Genomic DNA, 20,735 nt, shown 5'->3' with positions numbered 1-20,735 from the left:
GGATAGAACTATTTTTTGGGTTGCCACCAGATTTTCAGGCCATAGGCCTTTCTGGCATATTAAGATGCTTGAAAAATATTAGTTAAAAATGTAATTTCTTAAAATTGGCTATACTGCGTATCAATAGTAATGAGCATAATTGTATTTCAATTGTATTTCCTACCATTGAACAAAACTGATGTTTTCAGACAAAGTGATTATAATTGAATTTTGAATGCAGAAAAAATAATATTGTCTTGGAAAATATTTACTTAAATGTGAAATGTGCTGAGATAAGTTTTGACAAACAGATGTGTTTTCCAGGAATAGTTACATTGTTTTTTTTTAAACAGGACTGTTGGATCTGTGTGCACAAAACCTGGTTCCATGTAACTCTTAATGCAAGTGCTCGGTGCTCCTACAGCAGTTGTCTGCATTGCTTTGGGCCCCTGACATCACACTGTCAGCATCACTTTAATTTTACCTTGCCAAAAGCTGTGCTACCTATCCAGATGAATGAAGACCCCATTTGGGAAGCGATCCAGTCAGAGGTTATCAATTGATGCAGCAGGTAAGGGCTATTAAAACTGAAAGATGCATTTGATTTACTCTACACTCCACATTGTTGCAAAAGAAAATAATGCTCTCGATGACTAGCTTGCAGTATCTCCTTTGTTCTGGATTCCCCTATCGGAGGAACTAGTTTCACTGTATCTCACTTATCAAATCTGTTTATAATTTTAAGCACCTTGATTCGATCACCTCTTAAGCCTTCTACACACCATGTTTATGCAACCTATGCTCAGTTTAACCATTTAAAACCCAAAATAATCTGGTGAATCTGCTGTATTTTCTCCACTGCCAGTAAATCTTTCCTGAGCTTTGGTCCCCAAACTGAATGCAGATGGGGTCTTGCAGAGACTCAATACAACTGAAGCATCACTTCTTCACTTTGGAATTCCAATCAATCAATTTTTAGACTTAAGACACTAAACTTTCCAATGACCTCTTGTACCTATGCACTAGCTTTTAGTGAATTTTGAGTATGGACACGTAAATCCCTTTGCTCTTCAAGAGTTCCAGGTCTCTCACCATTAAGTAAATATTCTAATTTGTCTTTTTTGGATTTAAAATGGTTGACCTTGCACTTCCTCGCATTAAAGTTTATTTGCCATAGCCTTATAAGCTCATTTAGCCTGTCTGTCCATTTCTACTTCTCTGCATTAAATGCAATAAATACAATTTATTCTGCATCCCACCTTAATGTCATCTTTAAACTTGAACGTGCAACTCTCTATTCTTTCAGCCAAATCGTTAATAAATATGGTGCAAAACATTGTTTGGAGTGACCCCTAAATCATCTTTGATGTTTGATCACTTTCCATGCCCTCCTGATGGGAGTGAGCCTTAAGTGGCAAATAGAGTTGCAAAAATGGCTCCTCCAATGACTGTACAAATTCAGAATGAGTTATTCTGATTTGATGTCTTGAAATCTTTTGAGGTCACAGTCAAAATTTTGTTCTGAAATTTAGGAGCATCAGTGCATGCTGTATTTACAATACCCATTCTTTCAGACTAACATACCATTATTTTCATCCCAACCAGTCAAAATTGTTCTGTATCAATTCAGACTAATGGATGCGCTGACAGATCAGGCTGGAATGAGTTATTTTGCTTAGACATGTCTTTCGATTAATTTAGAAGGTTAGAATTTTTTCCAGACAAATGGAAATTTAGGAATGATGCGCTTTACAACAAATAGGTATTCAAGTAGATCCAGTGACATAGATAAACCCATCAAGAAAGTTATTAATGTATAGATAAAGAGCTGGGGAAAGCTCTTGTGGAAGCATTAATATAGGCACGTGAACCAACTAGCTTTGCTTCTTTCCATGATTAACTTAAGTTGTGGGGTGTTTATTTTAGAGAATGCAAGTTTAAAATGGGGTAAAAGAACATGGAAAGAATCAAGGATTGGAAGAGGAGAACTTTCAGCTCACCAAAAGCTTAGAGGAAGGCAATCTTGGCCAGTGAAAGGAAAAAAACCTTGCCTCAAAAAGAAAGTCTTCTCAGGCAGTGAACTTGTTTTCCCTGTAGGATTATAACTTTACTGTAGGAGTTGAATTACAATTTTGACTGAAAAAGCCAGAAATATCCAACCTTCAGTGAACCAAGGAAGAATCATTTAGGCCTGCAAAGTTTCAAACACAATCTTAAGTTATTTTTAAAGAAGTGATCCTTTGCTTCTTTTTACCCTTTTATTAATCTAAGTGCATGTTCGCTCTTCAGAAAAAAAATTGTGTTTTGTCTGTCTGTTGAGGAGTGAGATTTTGGATGTTGTCAAAAATAAACGTCCTTCATTTTGATTTAAATTTACACGAAAGCCTGTTTCATGTCTGTTCTTTTAAAGTCACAATACTCAAAGGATTAAAACACTCCTCAAAACATATATCTTGTTGCAGTCCGCCAAGAGGTGGGAAAAGGGAGAAATTATCCCACATCTCTTGTCCATAACTTATCCAAATTGCTTGTCCAGTTTCTTTGACTTCCGGCTGTTCCAATCTTACTAGCATAACATGTTTACATGTCACTGCACTTCCTTAGATGCCATGGAAAGGGTTTAAAAAGTACTATACCCAGGGAAGGCTTGGGTCTAATCAAAAGAATGCTGCAAAAGGAGTAGAGGTGGAGACAGTGTGAGAGAAAGAGAGACACAGGGAAAAACAGCTAGAGACAGAGTCAGAGAGAGAAATAGACCATTAAAGAGACAGTGTAGGGAAAGAAATTGAGTGGCTTTGTGATGAAAGAAAAAGCAAATTTCCTTCAAAGTAATTTTCTGGGAGCTTTTTAAATTGACTCTTGGGGCCAGGTTTCATGTTGGAGGCAGGAATTGGGAGAGGGGACTAATCCTGCATCCCCATTTCTGTCTACAGACCATCAGTGTTGATCTTCTACTTGACAGCTTGTCAGTTGGCAGAAGTAATCATCTGGCAAGCACATCTTTTAATGGGTAGTTACATCTTCCAATCATAGCACTGTCATGACTCACCTCAATGAACACTGATGCGACTCATACTGCAGCATTTAAACATTTCACTTACCTTTTAAACTTTTCCTACCTCCAATCAATGGTTCATGCCTCCATGGGGCTGTTGTAAAATCCAATAGCTGCTAAATTCTGGCCGACTCATGGAAAGTTTAAAAACTTTACTGGAGACGGGCTCAATGAGCCCACAGCTCTGTTAATTGCCTCCTTAATAGGAGTGGACCTGTATTGGACCCCCACCCTTCCTTGAAAATGGCTATGGGCAAAAATGGAAGCAAGAACCTTGGATAATACTGCTTGGCAGCCTTTTTTCCTATCCCGCTTGTGTTTGGTCCCAATCAGGCATGTTAGTGTGTGACGATCTTTCGTTTAATTTTATCTCCACTGAGAGCTGGATGCTTGGGCGATCTTACCAAAAATATTCTAAGTCCCGAACAAGCGTGAAAAGGGAAGAGTTTCAGATCCATTTTCCTACTGGCAAGGCCATCACGACAGTTCTCGTTGATGGGGACCATACGTGATCCTCGCCAAGGAGGACATTCACCGGCGAAGCCGCAAAGGCAAGTGAGCCCGACTGATTCTGTCCCAGGCTCACTAATAATATGTAAATCAGATTTAATTTCAATTTAAATATTGAAATGAACCTCGTCGCCCTTTCCTGGTGTGAGGCTGATTTTTGCCGGATATCTGGGCCCAGTAAGATTGCGATAGGTGAGAAATCAGGTGCGAGCACTTTTTTTCACCTATCTCACGATCTTACCAGCTCGCCTGCCCATTAACCGGTGGGACGTGAAGGTAAGATTAGTCCCCTTATCTTTGGTTGTATTGTCATGTGGGTGTACCTTTAAGAAAGGTTTTTGTTAAAAAATCATGCAGGTTACAGCCTCAGTGATGTCATTGGGGGGGTGGAACTAAGATGTGGCAGTCAGGTGATAGGGCTTTCAGTTTCGTTTGTGGCAGTCAGGTGATTTTTTTTTCGTTTTGGGCTTTCAGTTTTGTTTTGGGGAGTGTGTTGGAAACCGTTTTAGCAACAAGATAGGAAGCAATCTCTCTCCCTGTTCTTCTCTTTGTTTGGTTCTGAAACTATTATTAGTTAGCTGAAGGAGAGGCTGAAGATTATCATCCTTCCTTAAAGAAGTTATGTTTTGGGAAACAGATTCGACGGCAACCTCTTCTGAGTTTCTTCAAGGGATTTTCAGCATTCAACCCAGGAGGCTGGATTCCTGTAACAAGTGGGCATTGACCTATGCTGTATTGTGTTTATTTGGAGGATTTTGTGTATTGGAAATTGGCTTTTGTTGGAACACATTGTAGATATTCCTTAAGAGTTATACATTATCGTGGTTGTTGTGTTTCTTGTTTGTAATTGTTAAAAGTTCTTGCTAATTGTCTTACTATACATGTCAACAGTATTCTTAATTAAACTTTTGTTTTTGATAAAAGCTCCTTGTGGGTCAGTTGAATCACACCTGAAGTGAAACCTCTCGCGCTCATCCGAGCCAAATTCAACATAAAACGTTACAGGTCAGGTGAGCTTCATAGAACACCTTGAAGTATCCGACCTGACTTGTAACAGTATTTAAATTAAGCATGATCATCTGTCTGTTCCAACCCACAAGATGAAGAACAATTTTACTTAATTTTTGTGTACCCCCTACTAAAGAGCAACAAAACATGATGCAAGACTATTTTCCTCATGGTGCTTATTTTTAGGTTACTTTTGATCAGTAAGAAGTCTCACAACACCAGGTTAAAGTCCAACAGGTTTATTTGGTAGCACAAGCTTTCGGAGTGTTGCTCCTTTCTCAGGTGAGTGAAGAGTTGTGTTCACAAATAGGGCATGCATAGTCAGACTCAATTTACAAGATAATGGTTGGAATGCGAGTCTTTACAGGTAATCAAGTCTTTATAGGTACGGACAATGTGAGTGGAGAGACGGTTAAGCACAGGTTAAAGAGGTGTGAATTGTCTCCAGCCAGAACAGTTAGCAAGATTTTGCAAGCCCAGGCAAGTCGTGGGGGTTACAGATAGTGTGACATGAACCCAAGATCCCAGTTGAGGCCACCCTCGTGAGCGGAACTTGGCTATCAGTTTTTGCTCAGCGATTCTGCGTTGTCGTGTGTCGTGAAGGCTGCCTTGGAGAACGCTTACCCGAATATCAGAGGCTGAATGCCCGTGACTGCTGAAGTGTTCCCCGACAGGAAGGGAACACTCCTGCCTGGTGATTGTCGAGCGGTGTTCATTCATCCGTTGTCGTAGCGTCTGCATGGTCTCGCCAATGTACCATGCCTCGGGACATCCTTTCCTGAAACATATCAGGTAGACAACGTTGGCCGAGTCGCAAGAGTATGTACCATGTACCTGGTGGATGGTGTTCTCACGTGAGATGGTGGCATCCATATTGTCCGCAGCAAACTACCCAGTCTTCAGGAGAACAGTGACCATGACACCACACAACCCTGCCACAGCAACCTCTGTAAGATGTGCCGGATCATCGACACGGATGCCATCGACAATCACCAGGCAGGAATGTTCTCTTCCTGTCGGGGAACACTTCAGCAGTCACGGGCATTCAGCCCCCGATCTTCGGGTAAGCCTTCTTCAAGGCCGCCTTCATGGCACACGACAATGCAGAATCGCCGAGCAAAAACTGATAGCCAAGTTCCGCACACATGAGGACGGCCTCAACCGGGATCTTGGGTTCGTGTCACACTATCTGTAACCTCCACGACTTGCCTGGGCTTGCAAAATCTCACTAACTGTTCTGGCTGGAGACAATGCACACCTCTTTAACCTGTGCTTAACCATCTCTCCACTCACATTGTCTGTACCTGTAAAGACTTGATTACCTGTAAAGACTCGCATTCCAACCATTATCTTGTAAATTGAGTCTGTGTCTAGGTATGCCCTGTTTGTGAACACAACTCTTAACTCACCTGAGGAAGGAGCAACACTCCGAAAGCTTGTGCTACCAAATAAACCTGTTGGACTTTAACCTGGTGTTGTGAGACCTCTTATTGTGCTTATCCCAGTCCAACGCCGGCATCTCAACATCATGGTTACTTTTGATCGTACAGCATGCTGTATGAAGATGTTATGTAAAATGTTATATAATTAGCTGGATATACATATGTATGGAGCATTTTTAAAAACATCTTTTGCAAAGTAAAGGATACTGGCCTACAGTGGCTACTATGTTGCATTTGTGAATTTGTGCTTTTATAGAGTCTCTTGGTCTATGGAGCTCTTGGAGAGAGGTTGTGTAATCCAAGCTCTGTGGAAAAGTTACTTGATTCGGAATATCTGGGGGGCAGGAATGTGCACGTGTGCGTGTGTTTTATGTTAGTTGGTACAATTTTTGTACAATTTAAATGTTTTGTTAATTTATGCATCTTTGCTTAAGTGAGTTTTGGCAATAGCACTAACTTCTGTTAACTTAAGTAAACTGGCAGTCTTGTTTCTTACACAGTTAAATATATATTAAATTGGCAATATCACGTTTTAAGTTCAAACTCTGTTATAACGAACTCAGGGTGGGAGAAAAGGCAGAGTTGGTTTGCTCCTGCTAAACTGGTTGTACCTATGGGTAAAATGGGTAATTTATATAAAGCTAAATTAGTATGAAAGGGATAAGACCATCTAGGTTTCATAGATTTTGTTTTTGAGAAAATTTTCAAAACTGCAACAAAAGCTGCTACCTCCAGACACCGAATAGTTTGCCTGCTGTGTGTACCCATTGGCACTTGCTAGCCAGCATATGGGTTCTGTCCTTTAAGGTCTTCTAAAACTGGAACTAGTACATAACTCTCATGGTCAGTCCAAACATTGAAATATGACCATTATTAGAAAGTATATCTAAGAGAAGTGAGATTCTAAATAATCTGAAAATGATATCAACAAAAGTACAGCCACAGAATTAAAAAGAACATTCTTGGGATTTGAGCATCACTGGCAAGGTCAGCATTTACTGACCATCCCTAATTGCCCTGAAAATCTACATTAACTCCAAACTGATTCCTGATTAACTATATAAATTGATTTTTGATACTTGCTTCGACAATATGTGTTTGTCGCATGATTTAATCGCTCTTCATTTCTTTTAGGCCTTCCTGGTGTTTCTGGCAATATGATGAAGAAGAAAACTAATCACAGGTGTGTCTGCCAAAACAATTGCAATTGTAAAATTTAATAAGCTCAGTAGAGTTGCCAACTCTCAAGGATTGTCCTGGAGTCTCCAGAAATTGAAGATCGATCTCCAGGACTCTGCTGGGAGAAAGATTATATGGCAATAAAAATAATTTATTAGAAATTTTTTTCTTATTACCCATAAAAATGTTTGAGTAGGTAAAGGAAGGGGAGTTTGACTGATGGTCAAGAATGATCCAGAGAGGTACAAGGAGTCTGTTTATTTTCTTATGGGTATATAAAGGTACGGTGCTGTGTGAATGGATATATAGGTGATGAATGGGGCTTAGGAAATAATAAGTGAGGGACAGTTGGAGGGGGAGGTCATGTGTTGAAACCTCCTGGAACACACCCAATCAAAGTTGGCAGCTCTAGATCTGGGCAAATACCAGTTCTGTAGTACTGGTATTACAGAAATTACAGAATCTCTTCCCTATGCTCAGTTCAGGTTTGAGAACTTAATCTAGCTTGGTACTTCAATGCAGTACCAAGGGTACTGTCTTTCAGATGAAAATATGGATCCATCTCCCCTCAAACTCATGACATTAATCAAATAAAAGGAGGGAAGTGGTCTAAGTGTTTTGATCAACATTTACCTCTCAACTAACACTTAAAAACAAATTATGCATATTTTATACATTACAATGGTGACTGCACTTCATTAGCTGTCAAGTGCTTTGGGATGCCTTGAGGTCATGTAAGGCACTATCTTTCTTTACACTGAAGTTAAGCATGCCTGCATACTGTCACTGTTGTTATGATCTCCTGGAGACCGTTAACTTTATAAAAGAGATTAATTTTGAATTTCCCAAACAATCAACAGAAATGAACCAGTAGAAAATAATTTTTATGACTTGCTGAAATAAACAAACTAAAATCAACATCGATAAAACATTAATTAACAGGCAACCTATACACCAGTCTAAAGAAAAAGTAAGTTTTTGCATTCACTAACACCACTGCAATGTGTCATGGGATACATTTTTACACAATGCCACATTACTGATCAATATGTAGCATTACAGGAACGGTTCCACAGATGCTCCCAGCTTGTCAGCAAAGGTTCACTTCTCCCCACCATGCCAAGTTGAAACCCAGCATCGTTTGATAGTAGTTCTGCTCAGCCCAAAGTTTTCCCAGATAGAATTACCACCAAGAAGGCACACCTTGGTGACAAGTCCCATCTCTTCGGTTCTTTTCCCTTTCTTTTCCCTTTTGAGCATAAACCAAACTCTCCGCAGCATCCTGTTTTGTTGTTAACGCATACAATTTATCCTGCTTACCCACAGCAATAGCTTATTTTTCTCTGCTCAAACAGCAGCTGTCCTTTTTCTGTGAGATACTGTGAAAAGGTGTGAAAATTGCAAAACACTCATTTTTCATTTTGCATAGTCTTTATTAGGTTTGCATGACCTTGGTTAAACAATTGTATCTTGATTTTGCATGTTTTTTATCATCGCATCAGACTGTGCAGTCTGGACCTTGGATTTGCATTTGTGATGATCCAAAGGTTTTACAATTTTCTTGGTCTGGTTAACTTTGTCTGTAACAACATTGCTGACGTTCCACTTGGCTTCTGGATATTTGCAGGTGTAGATTGGAATCAAAAGAGAAATACTCCATTGTATTGCTTCTTGCCTTCTGGATTCAACATTTTCTTTGATCACCTTTAAAGCCAGTCACTGAATTGTCATCCAGATTTCAACTGTTTAAAATGGACACTGAACCACTCTGTTCAGTTTTTAAACCCCTGATCTCCATTTCTTGTTATATCTACATGTTTTTCAATGTCCAAATCTTTGAAAAAAAGTTTTAACCAATCAAACATCCAAATTGTTCCCCATAACATTTGAATTTACCTGTTTAAATTCAGCATCACTTTTAACTTGAGCTCTATTCATGATCATAGAATCCCTATGATGCAGAAGGAGGCCATTTGGTCCACCGTGTCTGCACCAACTGCAATCCCACCTCGGCCCTATCCCCATAATCCCATACATTTACCCTAGCCAGTTCCCCTGAAACTAAGGCAATTTAGCATGGCCAATCCAACTAACCAGCACATCTTTGGACTGTGGGAGGAAATCGGGACACTCGGCGGGAACCCAAACAGACACTGGGATAACGTACGAACTCCACACAGACAGTGACCCAAAGTGGGAATCTAACCCGGGTCCCTGGCGCTGTGAGGCAGCAGTTCTAACCACTGTGCCACCAAAAGCAATGGCGCCCAACTCTAACCCTTCAGTTTTATTTTCCAGGAGATGTAGGTTTAATACTTCCTTTTTTACAAGTAGTTAATTTTTCTGTCATGTAAAATCCTCTTCAGCTTCTTTCAGAACTTTGTTAAGGTTGTTTCAATGTTCAGCTGAGAAAGCTTGATATTCCTTTTTATTCAGTTCACAAATATTCTTAAATTCTTTTTGGAGCTTTTTCTAATTCTATTCTAGCAAGAGTGATTGCCTCTTCATTTTGAAGCTTTAGTTTACGTTCAAGAACTTTGCAGCTTCTACCGTGCTAGCACTGGATTCAACTTTTGCCCTTTCATTAAAAGCATTCTTTTTTTTGTTTTCTCATTAGCTTTGAGTACTGTTGCTCTGCCACACCTTGCTTTTCCTGCATTTTTAATTCGGACATCTTTAACTCGCCTTCAACTGCCATTAACTTTTTCTTTCCAGCCTCATACTCCAATGTCCTTTTTTAAATCATCGTACTGAATTTGACTCTTTGAACACCACTTTAGTTGAAGCATCAAGTTTAACAGCAGGTTTACAGAAAGTCATTGATTCTTTTAAGTCACTTGTTTTTTTGTATAACTTCAGTTTCAACAGCCTCCACAGGCTTTCTGATACCACTGGAGACAGCAATACTCTATCCCTGATCAAGTCATTTTCAAATAAGAAATTCACACTATGAATAAACAATTTATGACAATTGCAAGACAGTAATTAAGTCACATTTTAATTAACTCCATACAAAGGAATGGGAAAGCTATTTCCATCATATCTCATATCAGTATGTTAATTTAATGAACTTTCTGAAGAGAAATTCCATTCATCTCTCAATATAAGTGGCTGTGCTGGCCCTATAGCTCAAAAAAAAATCTTCCATGGGATGTGGGTGTCACTGGCAAGGCCAGCATTTGTTCCCATTCTGGAATCAATGTTGAGGATTCCTGGGACAACTCCTTCTTGACTGTATTCCTCTGTGCAGTCACCTCTAGTGGGTGTCCAGAAACGGTGATGGAGGAGTCTAGACATTGGTTGTAAGACATGATTCAGTGAATATGACTATGTCAACCTCTTGCTTGACTAGCCTGGGACAACCTCTCCAATTTTGGCACAAGCCCCCAGATGCTAGGGAGGAGAACTTTGCAGGGTTGACTGGCAGGGTCTGCCATTATCGTTTTCAGTAACTAGGTAAATGCTGGGTAGTCTGTCTGGTTTTATTTTTATTTGATTTTCCTGTAGTGATGAGTGACTTGCTTAGATAATTTCAGAGGGCAGTTAAAAGCCAACACAATTGGAATCAACTGCATAGCAATGAAGATTGAAATAAAGTCATATTTCAGTGTTACATGCATGATATATTATTTGATATCGTGTTAAAAGAAGTAAGTATAATAACAAAACTCCGATGGTTTTCCAGATGACTGAGTGGACAAATGCACCTCATTTTAAAAAGTTTGTTTTTATTGTCACAAGTTGGCTAACATCAACACTGCAATGAAGTTACTATGAAAATTCCCTAGTTGCCACACTCAGGCGCCTGTTCGGGTACACTGAGGAAGAATTTAGCATGGCCAATGCACCTAACCAGCATGTCTTTCAGATTGTGGGAGGAAACTGGAGCACCAAGAGGAAACCCACGCAGACATGGGGAGAACATGCAAATTCCACACGGACAGTGACCCAAACCGGGAATTGAACCTGAGTCCCTGGCACTGTGATGCAGCAGTGCTAACCGCTGTGCCACATTACAGCACAGATTTGTGCAGTACAGAAAGGACAATAATTCAATCCCTGCTTCTGACCATGATGGGTACTAACCCCAATCAAAACACCCATTAATAGATAGGAATAAAACAGAAACTCTGGGTGGTAGAGATAACACTTGAGATTTTAAGAGTCATAACACCTGAAACATTTACTCCGCTTCACAGAAGCTGCCTGACCTGAGTTTGCTACTATTAAATGACAAGGGTGCTACAATTGTCCTTCAAAATTCCCTGGTATAGCATTCCCTTGCAGAGTTGGCCCCAGGATTGTGTCTTCCGAATAAATGTGTTGAAGATCGCAGCAGGACTCAGCTGTGATGTTGCTCTACTCCAGTAGTTGAATCTGCTGTCAAGATTTGCAGTCTGTTAAGAAAATACATTCATCATTATATTGGATGCAGTTAGTTTCTTTCATGGCTAGTGGGTGAATTGCAGCACTGAGGGATCATTGCATTGAGCAGATCTCCAAAAGCAGTTCCCAGGCAGTTGGGTATATTCCCAGGCAGAGAATAAAAATAAAAATATTCCTCCATCTATTAACATTATCATTTCAGTCGCAGAAGGAGAGCTGATTGGTGCTTTGTCTAATTTATCTTTTGCATGTCCTATATACTTATATAACGTTCTGATTGTCAGGTTACAAATTCTTTTCTAGCAACTAACTGCTTTGGAAGAAGTAGCTAATTTGCCTGTGTTGTGTTTATATGCCAGTTTTTCCTTCTGTTTCCACTTCAAGTTAATCAACTATTCTGAACAGAAGAACTTCCATGGCTTTGTGTAGAAGGCATGTTTTGATTTGCACTCTTGCTTAACATTTCACGGTGTGTGTTCTCTTTTGTGCAGGAAACACCGTAATAATGTGGGGCCGAGCAAGACAGTATCTCATTCACGACGGAACATTGTGGGTTGCAGAATTGAGCATGGATGGAAAGAACAAGGTGGAATAACGCAGTGGAAAGGCACAGTTCTGGATCAAGTACCAGTAAATCCTGCACTTTACCTTATCAAATATGATGGATTTGACTGCGTATATGGACTTGAACTTCACAAAGACGAAAGGGTCTTAGGATTTCGGGTCCTACCAGATAGAGTTTGTGAGTGAAAATACAGTTTGAAGATCACAAATAATTGAAAAATTACATTTTTAGTTGAAGGGATTTTTATGTTAAATATCCCTAAAATTTAACAAATTGCTAAGTACTCTTATGTTCACTTTTTGCATTTAGCTGTTTCTCGAATCAGTGATGTGGATCTGGCAGAAATGATGATAGGCAAAGCAGTTGAGCACATGTTTGAAAAAGATGATGATGGGGCTAAAGATGAGTGGCGGGGAATGGTGCTTGCACGTGCTCCGATCATGAACACATGGTTTTATATCACCTATGAAAAGGATCCTGTCTTATACATGTACCAGCTTCTGGAAGACTACAGAGAAGGAGATTTACGTATTATGCCTGATTCAAGTAAGTGCAAGGAGATCTTTTATTATTTATAAAATTAATAGTGTTTTCCAACCCACGTGTTGATATACAGCAATTATGACAGTTAATTCAGTTCGATGTTAGAAAAGTCAGGATGCCTTTGTACAGAGACTCTGGAACTTCATATTGGTTCTGTGCAAATTTGAATGTGTGGACCAGGGGCATTGTTCATGTACTACAGCTAGCTCTTAACAAGATGACGTTAAAACTACATACTCCAACATTTATTTTTATTTAACCTTAGTGATGAAATGGTGTGGAAGTGCAGGACAGGTAACAAGTATGCATCAGCCATGGCTAACTAAGGAAGTATAATGTTAAATTGAAAGAAAAGATGTAAAACCTCTCAAAGATTAATGATAGGCCAGAAGATTGGGAAAATTTTAGAAACTAGCAAAGGATGGTTAAAAGGAGAAATTGGAGAACAAGGAAAAACTAGCGAGAAGTAAAAAAAAAAGCATACTGTTAAAATTTCTACGAGTATATGGAAAGAGTAAGTAGCAACAGTGAATGTTGGTCCTTTAGAAGGTGAGACTGGAGAATTCATAATGGGAATCAAGGAAGTGGCAGAGACATTGAACAAGTTTTTTTTGTACAAGTCTTCACAAAAGAAGATAGAAAAACGTCTCAAGAATATTGGAAAAGCACAGAGCAAAAGGGAGAGGAATAAAACAATCACGATCACTAGTGAAAAAGTACGAGAAAACTAATGGGATTGAAGGTTGAGAAGGACATGGACCTGATGGCCTGCACAGAATGAGAGAATTATTAGCATGGATAGAGGATTGGCTGGCTAACAATATATGGAGAGTGGGATGGTCATTTCCAGGTTGGTAAACTGTAAATAGTGGAGTGCTGCATGTGTCAGTGCTGAGGCCTCAACTATTTCCATTGTATCATCAGCAGTGCCTGGATTCAAGGATGGTATCTACTCAGGGTTGAGAGTTTCTGCCATGGGTCTTCCTGTGACTGAACAGGTTGACTCTTGAATTGCAGATCTTTGAACACCTGGAGTAGGACGTTCTACGTGGTGGTGGATTTGAAATGCGGGATTTGCGTTCTTTGCTTTTCTATTGCCACCCTAACTCATCATTAAGGCTTTCGGACACGAAGCATGATGCAGCTTGATGGACAAGTTGTTGCCATTTTACCAATTGTTTGCAAGTTCCTCCCAGTCACTGATGTCAAGAAGAACTTGAGAGTGTCCTTGAAGCGTTTTCTTTGTCCTCCTTGGAACGCTGACCGTTTGAGAATTGTAAACACAGGATCTAGTGGGGTAGGTGCTTTTTGGCAATCCACAGTGTCCAGTCCACCATTGCTAATTTTGCAGAAGTTTTGCCTGAAGGTTGTTGAGGGTTTCAAGAAGGATGCTAGCATTGTAAAAATGTGTACTTATTAGTGTCTCAAGTAGGCTTATATTAACGCTGCAATTAAGTTACTGTGAAAATCCCCTAGTCGCCACACTCCATTGCCTGTTTGGGTACACTGAGGGTGAATTTAGCATAGCAAATGCACCTAACCAGCACATCTTTGGACTGTGGGAGAAAACTGGAGCACCCCAGAGGAAACCCACGCAGACACGGGAGAATGTGCAGACTCCACACAAATAGTGACCCAAACTGGGAATCGAACTTGGCTCCCTGGCACTGAGGTATCCGTCCTAACCACTGTGCCACCAGCAATTGTTTGATGGTCATCCCAGTGAAACTGGAGGATAAGGCAGTTGTATTGCTAATGGAATTTCATCGATGCTCTTATGTGCCACTTGCACGTAGTCCAGATCCAAGAAAAATGTGAGAACACGACCAGGAACTCTTCATTGCATTCATTGACCTGATCAAAGCATTTAGCTCTGTAGATTGTGTTCCAAAGATTTGGATGTCCCAAGAATCATCATCACTGCAGTACGGGGAGAGGTGATGACGCTGCTCTGTACACTTAAGACTTTTGCTAAATTGCAGAGGTCTTTGTTTCAAACACTCACTGCTGTAGTTTGTAGAAGGCTGAGCTAGTGCGGTTGATCCGGTATTAGTTTTGATTTGGCAACATACATGCTGTATTTAATAAAATTCAAATAATTTTTTAATATTACTAAACAATTAATTATTTAATAGATTAATTTATAATTAATAAATTTATATTAAATAAATAATATAAATTATTATATTATAATTAATATTATAATATTTAATACATAGAGATTGGCTTGCAAATCTGGTGCAGAGAGAGTAACGACGCTGCAGTTATCCTCAAACTGTACATCATTTATGTCTGCTGGTCAGTTTAATTTTAGCACGGAGACAACTGAAGTTAAAGTATTTTCCAACTAGGTGGTATTTAATACTCTCACCAGAGACCAGTTGATCATTGAAGTGAATAGCCACTGTCAGATAAATTGTAAATACCATGGGGGCCATCACACAGCCTTGTTTGACATCTGTCCAGATTCTGAAGGCTTGTATGTCGCATTCCCACTCAAGACAATTAATCATGTCATCTCAAAGCAACTGCAGGATGGGGATGAAAATTCTTGGACATCCAAAATTTTGGATCTCAATCCACGGAGCCTTGCAATTTACTGAGTCGAATGTTTTAGTCAGGTTGATGAACAAAGAGTTCCTGATAGTGTTCTCGACAGTTTTCTTGGATTTGTCTGGCAACAAAGACCATGCCGGAGGTTTCTCTGAAAGGTCTAAAGCCACGTTGTGTCTGGGAGGATTTCCTCAGTCTTAAAAAGTATGCAATTCAGTAGAATGCACATCAGGATTTTTCCTGCTACGGACAAGACAGAAATGCCTCAATAGTTTACAAAGCATAGTTTATCTCCTCTCTCGAATGTTGTTACAAATGTTGTGTCCCAGAAGTCGGAGGGGGGGTCTTTTTCTTAAATCCATAGGATGAATGCTTGGAGACTTGGATGTGAGCATAAGCTTTTAAGATCTGAGCAGGAATCCCGTTGGGCCTCAGGCTTCATTGTTTCTCACCCATTTGATTACTGTTGCAGCTGTCCCAATGATGCTGGTTCACAGATGAATTCTACCAAAGGGTACAGTGAGATGGCCTGTAAGGTATCAGCTGCCACTGTGATTCATCGTTGAGATGTTGTTGAAAACATTCTTTCCAATGTTGACCGATGGTGGTGTTATCCTTAAATAGAGTAACACCATCCTTTAAGCGAAGGGGATATTGGTGAAATCACCAGGACATCGATTGGTCAAAAGGTCAAAATCTCCTTCTAGATCTATATTAATGACTTGGATGAAGAGACCAACTGTAGCTAGATTTGGAGATGATCCAAAGAAAGATAGGAAAGCAAGTTATGAAGAGGATACCAAGATTCTGCAGAGGGATACAGATTGGTTAAATGAGTGGGCAGAAAATGACAATGTATAAATGATTTAGATTTGAATGTAGGGGGTTGATCAGCAAGTTCGCGGATGATATGAATATTGGTAGGGTGGTAAATCGTGAGGAACATAGGCGGGCTGGTCAGATGAGCTGATCAGTGGCAAATGACATTCAATCCGGATAAGTGAGAGGTGATGCACTTAGGCAGGACGAACACGACAAGGAATACATGATAATGGCAGGACCCTGGAAAACACCAAAGATCAGAAGGAGCTTGGTGTGCATGCACACCGGTCCCTTAAGGTAGCAGGACAGATGGATAAAGTGGTTAAGAAGGCATATGGTATACTTGCCTTTATTAACCTAGGCATAGAGTTTAAGAGCAGGGAGGTTATGCTTGAACTATATAAAATGTTGATTAGGCCACTGCTATAATATAATGTACAGACTGGAAACCACAATGTAGGAGGGATATGATAGCACTGGAAAGGGTCTAAAGGAGATTTACCAGGATTTTGGCTGGGCTGGAGTGTTTAATTATGATGAGAGATTGGATAGACTGGGGTTGTTTTCCTTGAAGCAGAGGAGATTGAGGGAGAACATGATTGAGATGTACAATATTATGAGGGACATAGACAGGAAGAAACTTTTCCCCTTGGTGGGGGGATCAATGACTGGAGGGCATAGATGTAAGGTAAGGGGCAGGAGGTTTAGATGGGATGTGAGGAAAAACATTTTCACCCAAAGGGTGGTGAGAGCCTGGATCTCACTGCTTGAAAGTATGGGGGAGGCAGAGACATCATAACATTTAAGTATTTAGATGTGCACTTGCTTTGCCAAGGCATATAAGGCTAAGGCCCAAGGGCTGGAAAATGGGATTAGAATAGTTGGGTGCTTCATCTCTGATTAACGCAGATGCAGTGGTCCAAAGGGCCTTTTTCTGTGCTGTAAATCTCTATGACTACAGTGTTGGAAAATATGAGGTTGTCTATTTTGGCAGGCAGAAAACAGTAAAATCTTTGTTACCTAGCATGCTCTAGGAATAGATTGTGCTGGTTAATCAAAAATGCTGGTTAACTGGGGTTTACATTAATCCAGACACAAAAGAAGGTGCTGCTCTATCATCGAGTGGTTGAGGGAAATGGGGAAGCAGCTAGGTAGGTAGTCAAGTGCCCCAGCACAGCAGGGCGTCACAGTAAAATCACCACAATAGAAGACCAAGCCGACAGCACACTGGAAACCATGACCTTTAGACTTTTAAAAATTGAGAGGAGAGTTTCACTGGTGGCATTGACTGCTGCTTCTGACCTTTGGCAGCTTCATGGGTTTCCAGCTAGCTTCTAAAAGAAATTGGAAGCAAACAGGTCACTACCGCAACCGAAGATCAACCACAACATTTGGGTTTAAGAAATCCGCCAGTTGACCTGCAACCGAGCTTTTAAAACAAAATTGAACTGTCAGAAATTCCAGTTAATAGAGCATTCTGGTTCATACAGTGCTGGATAGCACACAGTTCACTGTATTGTTTAAATGGAGAGAGACGCACAGTGCAGCGATACAAATCTGGGTGTCATTTTGCGTGAATTTACAACAGGCTGGGATGCAGGTAGAGCAAGTAATTAGGAAGATAAATGGAATGTTGGCCTTTATTGTAAGGGGGAATGGGGCATAAAACTAGGGATGTATTGCTACAACTGGACAGGGCACTGGTGAGATAGCAGCTGGAGTACTGTGTAGAGTTTCGGTCTCCTTACTTGAGTAGGGATCTACTTGCATTATAAGCAGTTCAGATGAGTTCACGAGGCTGATTCCTTGGATAATGGGTTGTCAAATGAGGAAAGGTTGAGTGGGTTGGGCCTGTCCTTAGTGAGTGCAGAAGAATCAGTGGTAATCTTATTGAAACATTTAATATTCTGAGGGGGCTTGACAGGATAGATGCTGAGAGGATGTTTCCTCTTGTAAGGGAATCTTGAACTATGTGGAACAGTGTGAAAATAAAGGGTCCCCTATTTAAGAAGGAGATGTCTGTGAAATTCGCTTCCTCAGAGAGCATTAGAGGCAGGATCACTGAATGTATTCAAAGTTGAGTTGGACAGATTTTTGATTGACCAAGGATTCAAGGGTGGGTGATGGGTATGAAAGGTGGTGTAAAAGGCAGATCAGCCATGATTGTATTGAATGGTGGAGCCGGTTTGCTGGGCCTAATGCTTACTTCATTCTGCTCATATTTCTTACGATCCGAGACAAACATTTAGTTAGGGTTTCATAATATGTTAGTATCCATTTTTTGTCTGGACTTGTTTTGAAATTGAGACTTGAAACAAATCTGAGGTCTGTTTTAATTAAATTTAATGTTGCTTTGCTATATTTAATGTTGTAATGGAATTATATATTTGACTGTAGTCTGATCTCCATTTAACAACTGGATATTGTAAGTACATTTCCCTGCTAACAAAGTATCTTTGATATCTGACTCTTTTGAAAACGTGATTTGTTTTAGCATCTATGTTTGATTTCTGAATGTGATTGTCAAATGTATATGAGGATACAATTTTCAGAATGGTGATAAATATAGCCGGGATTTCCACCATAGCTTTATAATGTTGGTACTGATGCTGACAACAACGTAGTCAAATGTTATTATATGTTTAATTAAGAATGAATTATCAGTTAATGGAAGCTTAGCATGTGTTGTGTATTACTGGAAGATCTGACTTCCATTAATTGAAATAAAAACAGTGCTGGAAAATCTCTGCAGGTCTGGTAGCATCTGTGGAGAGAGTAACAGTTAGCATTGTGGGTTTAATATGACTTTTCTTAGGTTATGTTTCATGGATTGGACCTGGAGGCTGATTCGCCAGTGCTCAGTTTACGAGAGTAATTCTTTAAAATTCATTCTCAGGATATGGGTGTCAAGAGCAAGGATAGTATTTATTATCAATTCCTGATCGCCCTGAGGAGGTGTATTGTCCTCTGTGTGGTAAAGGTGGGCAATTTGATACAAATGAATGGCTTCCTTCACAAGTTAGCTGAATTAACTATGTTGTTAGGGCACAAAGATCAGACAAGGGTGGTAGGTCTTCTTCCCTAAAGTGTGTTAGTGAAGCCAATGGAATTTTACAGCAATCTGACAGCTTCATTTTCACTTACTCATACCAGCTTAAATGATAATGTCATAAAAACTTGTATGAACTATTCTGAAAATCTTCCAAAAGTGGCCTGACTGCTGCTTCATAAATTATAGCTGCCATATTATTTTTGTTCTACAATGACTTTCTTCAATAGTCAAAACATTTATCCACTATGAAAGATATTCTATAATCTTTGAAATCAGTTATCTGCTAGACTCTATAAGGTCATTTAAGGATTTCAGACAAACTATCTAATTGAATACTGATCTTGTAAAAGTGTTAAGTATTTTTCACTAATTATATTTACATTATACTCTTAAGGGTGGGGTCATATGGTTCTGTAGAATCATAGTTTTGCTGATATTTTGTTGATTTTCTGATTCCATAGATAATGATTCTCCACCAGCTGAGAGAGAGCCAGGAGAAGTCGTAGACAGCTTGGTGGGTAAACAGGTGGAATACGCCAAAGAAGATGGCTCAAAGCGGACTGGCATGGTCATCCACCAAGTAGAAGCAAAACCATCAGTGTATTTTATCAAGTTTGATGACGATTTCCACATTTATGTCTATGATTTGGTAAAAACCTCTTAGACACACTTCATTGTGCAGTGGGAAGGCCATATTGGCCAACTCATGGACGTTTTCCATATGTGGACCTTGATATACTAGGCTTCTAAAAGCCCAGTAAGCTATTGTGATCTCACAATCTCTGCCATTGACAACAAATACAACACACGTTTGAATCAGCCAAATGGTTCTACTAATGTTACCATTTATGATGGTTTGAATGCAAGAGGGTTACTTGCAAAAGAAACAGTCTAAAAGCAGTATTTTAGAATAAGGGAACTAGGTTTCCAGAGTACTTTGTCACTCATGGGAAACAATAAGGCTTCAAGATAATAAACCTAAATTAGGGTCTGGAAATAAAGTGAGAAAATGTATCAGCATAAAACAAATTACAATTGGACAAAAATTATTTTCTGAATTGAAAAGTAAACAAAAGAGAGGAAAAAGAAGAATGGATCAGACACTATTCAGTCTTATAACATGTTTCCATGTTACATCTCTTTTTTGACAATGATGTCCTTTTTGAAATCAAGTATATCTTGTTTGACCTTGAAGAAAGCTGCAAATTTATTAAGATTTTATAAATACATTTTGGTCTTAATAAAACTGCAATGAGCTGTACATCTTAAAGGAAATGCACTTGAAAGTTTTTCTTCAATCTTTTTTTAAGGAGCTTAGGTAAATTTCATTATTTTTATGTCATGAAAGTACATATATGAAAGGTGAAATTTAAGATGAGAAGTTTGGCAATGTGGGAGAGGAGCACGGAAGAAGAATAAGTCATGAAAGTCTCTTGAAAACATAACCACTGTACTATTGTAATGGTTAACATGGTGCTCAGAATACAAAAGTGACTCTTTTGAAAGTCTTTCTCGGGTATATATGTTGATGGCAAGATCAGCATTTATTATCCATCCCTAGTTTCCCTGAGGAGGAGTATTGTCGTCTTGAATTGCTGCAGTATCTGCTGCAGTGTATGTGAGCAGGTAAAGGTGAGTTGT

General features: G+C 39.5%; 1 protein-coding gene across 2 annotated transcripts; it reads left to right on the top strand.

The window, feature by feature from the left end:
* The first annotated feature begins 417 nt into the window (after positions 1 to 417).
* Positions 418 to 20,287, top strand: spina (spindlin a). 2 transcript variants are annotated; one of them, XM_078214392.1, is made up of 6 exons: positions 515 to 550; positions 4,469 to 4,554; positions 7,129 to 7,177; positions 12,051 to 12,301; positions 12,434 to 12,670; positions 19,556 to 20,287. In XM_078214392.1, exons 3-6 carry the CDS (start codon positions 7,152 to 7,154, stop codon positions 19,756 to 19,758), a joined length of 717 nt encoding a protein of 238 aa, XP_078070518.1. In that variant the 5' UTR covers positions 515 to 550; positions 4,469 to 4,554; positions 7,129 to 7,151; the 3' UTR covers positions 19,759 to 20,287. The 2 variants fall into 2 exon arrangements, with proteins under 2 accessions (XP_078070517.1, XP_078070518.1); XM_078214391.1 differs by lacking the exon at positions 4,469 to 4,554 and having other exon boundaries at positions 418 to 550.
* Positions 20,288 to 20,735: the final 448 nt, after the last annotated feature.

This window comes from Mustelus asterias, chromosome 6 (genome assembly GCF_964213995.1).
Source record: "Mustelus asterias chromosome 6, sMusAst1.hap1.1, whole genome shotgun sequence".
Taxonomy (NCBI): domain Eukaryota; kingdom Metazoa; phylum Chordata; class Chondrichthyes; order Carcharhiniformes; family Triakidae; genus Mustelus; species Mustelus asterias.
The sequence above is the reverse complement of the archived record's forward strand: the minus strand, read 5'-3'. Positions and strand labels throughout refer to the sequence as shown.